The following is a 10,017-nucleotide window of genomic DNA, read 5'->3' on the forward strand; positions in this document are numbered from 1 at the left end:
CTGTTGCAGCAGCAGCTTTTAAATTGTGCAGCTAATAATAATAATAATAATAATAATAATAATAACAACTATAATCATTATCATAACTTCTTAAAGTTACTATGAGAGAATAATTATGATATTTCTTATTATTTATATCTCTCTATTAAATCACTGGTGTATTAACTTATTTATCTGCTTATATTTCTATCTATTGGTTTATTAGCAGCTTGTCCTGTGACGTCATCTTCAGTCGACTGTTTACATGCGACATCATGGCTCTGTTTCCAGCTTTTTCAGAAGTAGCGAGCAACAAAGTTGAAGATTCTTCTAAAGGTGATGACTCCTTCATGTAACTCATGCTCTAACTTTGACTCCGTTCATGTTGATACACACTTTACCTCATCTGGAGAAAGTAAACCATTGTTAGCACGAGCTAACGAGCACATTTAAGCAGCTCCAACGTCAGTTTGTCGTCGAGGCTGAACGACAGGACCAAAACGTTAACCTCTAAAGCACAATTTTAACTAGTTTGACTGTATATGCTCCTCCAGGAACCTGTGTTTTTTGTTTCACATTTAATATGAGTCTTATTATATTGTTAAATAAGCTAGTCTTGTATGTTGTTAGCTGATCGTTTCACCTTTCCTTTATGACAATAGCTTTTATGTTACAGACGCGTTGGAATAACAGGCGATTTAGTTTTGAAATTGTTTGCCAAGATTTACGATTCTCCATTAAAAACTAGGGCAACTGTGGCAAAGTCATCGTGATTTCCTGAAATCTGTTTGTTTAAGCCAATAACCACTTGATTTGTTTGTGTTTTTAATCCGAGTCTCGTACTGCTGTTGATAATATTTAAGACATCACGTCTTTTTATTTATACATAAATATGACTTTAAACATCATCATAATTTCTTAAAGTGAATAAAGAGAGTCGAGTTGAACAACTTTGACAAACTATTACACTCATGCAATCATATGCTTAATAGAGAAAATAGTTGTCTCATTTCTTATATTGCGCTCTCTTTATAAAATATTTGGACTTGTGTGAAAATCAAAAGATGATTTACATCACATTTATACAGAAATGTTGATGATTCTAAAGGGCTCACAAACTTTAAAGCACCACTGTGTTTGGTTATTTTGATTTCCACTTTTTGACCTTATTCAAGTCTTTGCTAGCTTTGATAATTCCATTTGGTTTCTAACTATCTATACTCTGCTTTTATACCAGACTACCTTTAGTCCTGCTTTAACTGGAAGGGTTATTCCATTTACTTCACACATGATCCCTCTGTCCTGACTGTTAAGAAACACCTTTTTTATGTCTGTTCTCATTTCAGAATTTGATTGGTTGAAAAATAAGAGCTTTCAGACCGGGGATGCACTCTCTCTTCACAGTCGTTTTTTAGAGAAAACCGGTGAGGCACCTGAAAAGAGAGAGGCAAGGTACAGATCACTTATTCTACTAATTTGAATGTCTTTCTCAAACTTCATGGTGAAGCACTGTATAACTCGCCTTAAAGATTATTTAGAAAAAGACCTTTGTTTGAAACTGCTTTGAAAATTAGCTGGCTAAATTTTTGAGTGTTTTTGTGTGTTTTTTTATTCCCATGGATGCTGAATTAACCTCATAATTCTTAGTGTTGGTCGCGATGTTAGCTCTGCTGACGGAGAGGAGAAGGAAGAAGGTGATGTGCCACCAAGGAAGAAGAAAAAGAAGAGTGAAAAGAAGAAGAAAAAGAAGAAAAAGCACAAAAAGAAAGGTGGGAGCAGTGGATCGGACTCTGAAACCATCTATCCCAGTGATCTGAAAAGAGAAGAAGAGGAGGATAGGTAAGGACAATTGATTTTACATCACATGTAAATGTATTGCCTAATCTTGTACAGTAAAGCACTGACTTGCCTCTACATTGTGTGTTTGTGCGTGCAGGCCACAGGTTGCTCCGTTAGCAAGCCGCTTCTCCTGGCTGGATGACCTCCAGTCTCCCACAGAGCAGCCATTTTGTGTGGAGAGGAAACCGGACGCAGCCAACTGGACTTACAAGTCCCTGTACAGAGGAGACGTAGCCAGGTAGCGCCGTCTTCTCATATATCTTACACATAAACATTAAAAAGAGTTTGTGTGTCTTTATTTATGACTGTTCAATTTATGACTTTGGTGTGTGCCTCAGGTATAAGAGGAAAGGCAGCTCCGCCTTGGGTCTGGACTCCAGAAGGCAGGAAGTCAGCTGGGAGGAATCAGACACAAAAAAGAAGCGGAGAGCAGGGGACAGTAAGAAATCAACGGACAGATACTTTTCTGCAGCCAGTCAGCGGCTGCTGAGGTCCGAGCTACCTGTTCCTGTGTTACCTGTGATTCCTGATGGTAGCAGTGCTGTCAGCTCAGCCTACTTCCTCGCTTTGGGTGATGATGAAGGGGACAACAAAGGACAAGGGACAGGTAAATTCAGAACTAAATACACAAAAAAAATCTACTGTAACAGCCGATTTGGGAGTTCCACACGAGAAAAGTTAGATTTAATTTCTTTAATTTAGTCCTTATGGCTAATATTTGATCTTTAATGCCTGAATTCAGATGGCAGAGTGCAGACTTCCTCTGTAAATCCCCTCGGCGTTTACGACTCGTCCACGGCCCTCTGGCTGCAGGGGAAAGGACAGCAGGACGAGCAGAAGAAGGACACGCAGACGGGCGAGGGCGCTGCTCTTGTGATCGGGAGGACTGAGGAGTTTAACAGGCGGCTCAGGGAGGAACCAGCAGATACACAGCTGTGGATACAATTCATACGATACCAGGTACAGTACGAAGGCTCCACACCTGCCATGACATACTGCTTTAATATGCTTCAGACATACTGTGGAGTATGTGAATGAATGAATGACTGAGCATACGTGTTGTGAGTTACACCAAGTGTGTGCTTTTTCTCTCCCTGATTTAAGCTTTTCATTAGCAGTAGACACTCAACATTACTCTTTAGTACTTCCTGTATGTTAAGCGGGGTTTCCAAGAGAAGGTGGAGGGATAAACTTGGGGAGTGACATAATTTTGAAGTGAAAATCAGAACGACTCGTTAAATAAAGAACTTTCAAATATAGGGGAACTAAAAGAGAAAATACTAAGGTTGTGTTTTTGGGGAGTTTTACACTTGATGGTGACTTCAGACTCCCAGGAACAGAAAATGGGATTTTTACTGAATGTCACCTTTAAAGCTGTTTGATATAAGAGAAAGCAAATCTAACCTAAGTTTGTAGTCTGCTCACTGTAAGATGTCACGCTTTCACAGTTCAGAGGGAACTTGAATGAAAGGGATTTCTAAGCTTTAAAAATTGTCACTCGTAGCTGCGTCTTTAGACTGAAAAAGTGAGGCTGCACTGTCAGTAAATGCCTTCTGAACTTCGTCACCTCCTCCAGGATGAGCTGAGCGCAGCCGTGTTTGGAGGTGAGGGGCAGCAGCAAACCGGCGATTCAGCCGAGCGCCGCCGGTCCTCCTACAGAGCGATCCTGGAGAAAAAGCTGAGCATCGCAGAACGAGCGGTGGCCACCAACCCCACCTGCATCACTCTGCAGCTCGAGAGGCTCGGGATCTGCCAGGAGCTCTGGGAACCCTCGGCTCTGGCGAAGGAATGGAAGAAACTTGTAAGCTTCCAGTGACGTGCTTCCTGATTATTGTTGTGTGTACATGCAAACATTGTGGCTGTAGTTCCCTTTTTCAGGACCAAACCATGATCGCTTTGTTTGAACAGTATGAGTTCTAACACATCTGCTACGTTGCAGGTGTTCCTCCACCCAAACAGTCCCCCCTTGTGGAGGCAGTATCTGCTCTTTACCCAGAGCTACTTCAGCAACTTCACTGTGTTGAAAGTCAACTCTGCGTATGGGAAGTGTCTGAGCACGCTCAGTGCTGTCCGAGACGGCAGCATGGTGTCTCATCCAGCTCTGCCAGGAACTGAGGAGGACTTGTTGGGTAAAAGAGATGGTTTTTTAGCTGTTATTTTTTCCATTTTTCCTCCTTTGAGAACTGCTTTGTGGATAACAGTCACACATTCAGCTGTCCTACTCATTCTGCCAGTTTATCCTTTTATAATCTAAGTATGGACGTGACATTTTGAGTTGATACTCAGGGGAACTGTAACACTCATGTCCCTGTTTCCAGATATCTTCACCCAGCAGTGCCATTTCCTGCGTCAGTCCGGTCAATCGGAGAAAGCGATTTCACTGTTTCAGGCCATGATCGACTTTACCTTTTTCAAACCTGACAGTGTGCGAAAACTGTCCACTAAGCAGCAGGTACGCACAAATTACACCTGAGTTTTTATACTTTTGATGTCAGATGATGATGAGGTCATCTTACTGGAATTCTTTGGCATTTATTCATTTATTCTCTTTTTTGGGGAGATTTAATCAATAAAACCGTCTTGGGTTTTGATTTAATACAATCGAACAACCATCAGAAGTAGAGGATGCATTTTTTAAGCTAGAATTGAAGTGAATCTGAACCTCACCTGACATGATGTAGCTTGTTTTGTATGAATAATGGAAATGGAGAGGAACTGTGTCAGTCTTGTTGCATGCCAGCAGCTCTGAATTCACACAGGAACATGTTGCTGGACTGTTTTGTAACTTTTACAGAGCAAAGCTGGATGTTTTTTACTCAAGTAGACCACAAGACAAGTTCCAGAGGGAGGCTGAAACTTTATTTTGAAAGAATAATTCCTGCAACCTCTAATCCTGCATTTTAGTCCACACATGTACTGAGTCGATGCGTAAGCAGTAATAGAATCAACAAGGGCATCACCGTTTGTAAGGGGAATCAAAGACGCTGACACAGAAAACAGTGCGGAGGAAAGAGATTGAACTGATATACATACTGATAAGATCCATACTCAAGCTTGTTAATACCTCCTCTCTCAGTGCCTTCACCACTTCCTGATCCAATTCAAGGTGTGTCACTGGGCTCACATGTCTAAAACCAAACTTTCTTGCATTTATATCAGGATTGATCCTTTCTGTGACATATGTAGAACCACTGAAGCGTCCTTAGTTCGGTTGTACTAGCCTGGACGGATGTATTTCACACGCTCCCCAGTTTTTAAGGTTCATTTAGATTTAAAATGGATCTCTTAAAGATTCTCCAACAGTTGACTGACCTCAGATAAAAATGCCATGCTTAATTCTGTGCTACTCTGTCCTCCTGCAGTAGAGAGATGCTGCCCCTCCTACTCATTCACAGTGGTTAGCAAACATCATCATAGTGATCATCATCACAGCTCCCATGTGGTTCCCAAAAAGATACCTTACCTCCATTGTCTTCATGTCAAGTGTAATTTTAACATCTTAACTTTCTCTTTGAGTGGTTCAAGACTGGTTAAGTTTACTTTATGTTTCTGTATGTGCAGGTTGAGTTCTTTGAGCCTTTTTGGGACAGCGGGGAGGCGAGAGTTGGGGAGGTGGGGGCCAGAGGCTGGAAAGCCTGGATGCTCCAACAAGAGCGAGGAGGATGGCTTCAGCCCAGTGCCGGTAAAACTCACCCAGTGAAGCACGTCCTTACAGCTGCAAACTGAGGCTGTCTTTGCTTACGAGAGTGCTGATGCTTGTCTCCTCAGAGGAAGAGGAGGAGGAGGAAGAGGACGAGGAGGAGGTGAAGGACAGGAGTCAGCCCAGGTGGACGGTCTGGCTGGATGTGGAATCGTCCCGTGAAGCTGCACAATGGTTGCCTTGGAGACCTGACAAAGCCAAGGGCCAATCAGAGGAGGACTGTGAGGACCCTGACAGACAGGTGCTGGCTTTACATGGATCTGTTGATGATTGAAACTCCATCTACATCATGTCTTAAGATATTTAGTATATGTCGCCACTTTATTTGACTCCCTCTTTCTCCACCTGTAGGTGTTGTTTGATGACATCGGCCCATCCATGGTCTGTCTGTCTTCTCCAGAGCTCCAGCTCAGGCTTCTTCTGCATTTCTTGTCCTTCCTGGGTCTGCCTGTAGGCTCTGCTCTCTCTTCTGCCCCCTGTCAGCCAGGCCTGCTGCTGGAGAACCTTTCTCTTCTCACTCAGGGTAAAAATTATACAAAGAGTAATAAGAACCAGCTGTTTTTTAGTCATTGAAATTATATGAAGGAAGTGACAATTGTGATTCATAGGTAATGAGCTCCAGCATCCTCTGACCTCTTACGACCTGCCAGACGCTGGAGTGAACTCTGTAGGTCACATGACCACTCTGCAGGGAGCAAGGAAGTGGGTGGGGCTTGGTAAGCAGGGCGAGAAGTTTCTCAGCAACGTATTGAGCATGGTGCAGTCTGTCCTTCCTCCACACCACCGATCCTCTCTGTCACTCAGCTTAATCCAGTACGAGAAACTCAAGGTGGGTGTTGCCTCATCTGTACATAAATTAGATAGAAATTAAAAGTATTATCACTTATTTCTCCGTGTTTGTGCGTCAGGTTTTGCGATGCTTGTGCAACAATAAAAAGCGTCTTCGCATTCAAGGCAAACGCAGCAAGCGGTTGGCCAAGCGACTGCTCAAAGAACCTGACAATCGCTCATCGCTGGTGTTGTGGAGGGAGTACGCCCACCTGGAGTGGATGCTGGGCAGTCTGGATGAGGCCCGCAAGGTGTTCTCCACGGCCACAGCGTTAGAGGGACCCAAAGGGCTGAGTAGCCCCACTCTGTGTGAGCTGTGCCTCCTGTGGTCCCAGCTGGAGGTGGAGAACCGAGCGAAAGAGCCAGCAGGGCGGCTTACAGATGTAACCACGTCGCCGGCTGTCTGCGTACTGACCCGGCTCGCGGAGGGAACCTCCTCTACATCCTCCCAGTCCCTCTCCCCGGTTTCTATCCTGAAAGCCAGGAAGTCCTATGAGCAAGCTTTAACTGCCATCTTGTCAGCGCTGGAGCAAGACATGAGGAATCTTCAACCCAACAGAAAAGGTTCATTTACCAAACAGTTTCTGTGCATTTTGTTTTTCCATTAAAAGGTTTTTAGATTCTCCATGGCAGGACAATTACCACAGAGAAACAAAATGTATGCATCATTACAAAGTATTGATGCTCTTCTGTGTAACATTTAACATTGTGTCTGTTGTCAGAAGTTTAATGTGATTTAATGTGCATCAGTGTCATTCTGGTTTTGTGTTGAACATGAAAACATCCTTCTCTCAGAAACCCGAAAAAGCTGGACAGCCTTGGTCCAAAACATTGATGCTTTAACAGCCTCATCCCACACAATGAAGCTTTATGCTTCCTTTATTTTCAAATATTATGAAAGGCTTTTAAAAAAAACGTTTTTGTGTTTAATTCTCAAATTGTAGGACAGTAGGATAAGGGCACCACAGGGGGTGTGATACATTTCTGTGCATCAACAAAAGTGATTTCACAAAAGTATTCACCAACCTTTTGCAACCCCCTGGTTGAATAGTGGTAGAATAAAATATAACTTTAAGACTTATGTCAAACTATTTTTTGTAATATCAAAAAGATAAAGAAGAGAAAATCAGCACATAAATCACTCTAATTTTGCATATTTTCACCATCAGGCCTGGAAGACGGGCTAGAGGAGAAGCTGAGGTTGAGAGGTCTTGTTGGCTGCTATGCTCTGTTCCAGTACCTCACAGTGAGCATCCAAGCAGCCACTGCTGTCTACAGCCAGGCCAGAGAGAGGCTGGAGGAGCTGCATCGTGCACTAATGCCTGAGAAAACCAGCCACTCTGCAGCTGATTCCAGCCACTGTGTGAAACGGTTAGCTTCAGAGTGTGAGGTGTTAGCTGTGCAGCAGGTGGCTCTGCTGAAGTACCACAGCAACATCGGTGTGTTTCCTCTGAAAACTCTGAGACAAACGCTCACCTCGGCCCTCTCAGCGTGGCCCAGCAGCGCCCCTCTGTGGAGCATATATGTGCAGGTGAGTCTGCTCATAAAACAAATCCTCACAGGTTAAAATCTAATCCATCATCCTGACTGTTATGTCACCTGTGTTTCAGGTGGAAAATCGTTACCATAGCGCTGGCCGGGCACGGCGTTTTTTCCACTCCGTAATCAGAGACAGCAGCAGTGTCGTGCCACGCCTCTTTGCTATTGTTGCTGAACAACAAAGGAAGCAGCTGGTGGATGCTGCTCAGAGGTAAAACCCACAAGTGTTTGCACTGAGAACGATGCTGTGGCAACAAAAACTGAACCACATCCCAATCCTTCGATTCTTTATTTTATATTGCATGATAAGGCAGGAAAACTTCTTCACCTACACCTACCATATTTAGACAAATGATTGTACATTTATTTTGTGTTACTTGTAGGTCTTTTAGCTATGATAAAACGCTATCCATACTGCCCGAAAACGGTCTCAGCAACCGAATCCGTGGACTGTTTGAAAGCGCCACGGCAACAGAGATGGGTGCTCTCTGTCCTTTACTGTGGAGGATGTACATTCACTTCCTGGTGAGACAATAAACAGCTCACACACATAGTTACTGCTAACATGAAGCAGTGAAACTATGGTTCCATTTGCACAAGCTTCTGCAGACTCACAGACTAATTTGCGAATTTGTAGGTGTCAGAGGGAAAAGTGGATAAAGCCAGAGGGATCTTCTACAAGGCCTTGCAGAACATCCCCTGGGCAAAGGTAAGATGTAGACACAATTATTTCCCCAGCTGGGACTGATGTCACTTAATAAAACTATACAAACTAATATTCTTTCTTTGTGTGTATTTATTGATCAGGGTCTGTATATGGATGCGGTTCAGCTGTTCCCCGAACATCTGCAGGAGTTCGTTGATCTGATGACAGAGAAAGAACTCCGAGTGAGGCTACCTTTAGAAGAGCTGGATATACTACTAGAAGACTGAGCGAACAAACTCACTCCTCAGAGAACTTCAGTTTGCTGTACTTGCAACAAGCAAAAGCCACATAACAGCATACTTGTTTGAACTTTGAAGCTGGATTGATCTCTAGTTGAGCAACAAAGCATCCTTTGTACATAATGTTCCAAAATATTTTAATTGCTCTTTTAGCTCCTCATTTTGTCAATAAATATGAGAGTCCTTTATATTTTGTGTGCAAGAGGTTTGGTAATGTGTACAAGCTTGTGCAGACCTATTCTAGGCCTATCTCCAGATAAATACCAACTTTAAACTAGGGCTGCAAGGAGCACCCCTGCGTACTTCGGGGTAAGCGTTGGACTCCGTCCGATGCACACAGCACAGCACAGCACAGCACAGCACAGCCGTCTGTCAAGTGTAGAGCAGGATGTGAGAATCCCAGTCAGGTGTAGTACCACCGAACGTAAAAAGTGACGTTTATGCATAAGCATGTGTAAGTCTGGTCATATGTATGCGCTCTGGGTGGAGCCCAAGTGCAGCCTATGAAGTTTGGGGTAGATTGGATAATGTATGTGGGGGTTATAATTTCTTTGTTTTTCATGGTGAGAAATAGTCAGTCGTCGAACTTTGAGGTTTCGCCACTGCCACACCCTTTAAGGTTTGAGAAAGCTTTGCAAAATTTTTTATCCCCCATGGCATAAGAGTAACCTGGCCAAGTTTGAAGCCTGCAACATGAAATGTGTAGGAGGAGTTCGATCATATGCGAGGTGTGGAAACCGGCAAAAATTGTGCCAAAACGCATGTTCCACTCAAAATGGCCGACTTCCTGTGGACCTGGCACCATGGTGTCCATAGGCTTTTTTTGTGTGTCTGGGCATGACGAAGGCGTGTATCGAGTTTCGTCAGGGTACGGCAAAATGACCCCATTCGTTTGGCGATATTGCAGTGATGTAGGTGGCGCTATAGAGCCATTTTGCGCCATCAATGTTCACGAACGCCAAATTGCTCCGTGTCCCCCCACGACTGGCGTCCCTGGCAAAATTGGCGTGGTTTGGAGCAAGTTTCACAAACGATGATAATAGTAACTAGAAAAAGCTGTTCCTGCGAAACAGCAGTGAGAATGCTGATTGTTGAATAGGGATAGCTGACAATGCTAAGAAAGTGGAAAATCTTTCAATTTCTGAAAATCCAGTTGCTGAAGTCTTGGTTGAAAGAATTTGAAGTTG

General features: G+C 43.5%; 1 protein-coding gene across 1 annotated transcript; it reads left to right on the plus strand.

Moving 5' to 3' along the window:
* Positions 1 to 237: 237 nt before the first annotated feature.
* nrde2 (NRDE-2, necessary for RNA interference, domain containing) lies at positions 238 to 9,012 on the plus strand. The gene is made up of 19 exons (XM_072365498.1): positions 238 to 315; positions 1,326 to 1,431; positions 1,627 to 1,818; positions 1,916 to 2,056; positions 2,157 to 2,425; positions 2,561 to 2,778; positions 3,395 to 3,619; positions 3,758 to 3,947; positions 4,137 to 4,270; positions 5,380 to 5,500; positions 5,587 to 5,759; positions 5,870 to 6,041; positions 6,127 to 6,347; positions 6,427 to 6,910; positions 7,516 to 7,877; positions 7,957 to 8,096; positions 8,269 to 8,410; positions 8,523 to 8,594; positions 8,693 to 9,012. Exons 1-19 carry the CDS (start codon positions 255 to 257, stop codon positions 8,816 to 8,818), a joined length of 3,549 nt encoding a protein of 1,182 aa, XP_072221599.1. The 5' UTR covers positions 238 to 254; the 3' UTR covers positions 8,819 to 9,012.
* Positions 9,013 to 10,017: the final 1,005 nt, after the last annotated feature.

Source organism: Leuresthes tenuis, unplaced genomic scaffold (genome assembly GCF_036924035.1).
Source record: "Leuresthes tenuis unplaced genomic scaffold, fLeuTen1.0.hap1 SCAF_15, whole genome shotgun sequence".
Lineage (NCBI taxonomy): Eukaryota > Metazoa > Chordata > Actinopteri > Atheriniformes > Atherinopsidae > Leuresthes > Leuresthes tenuis.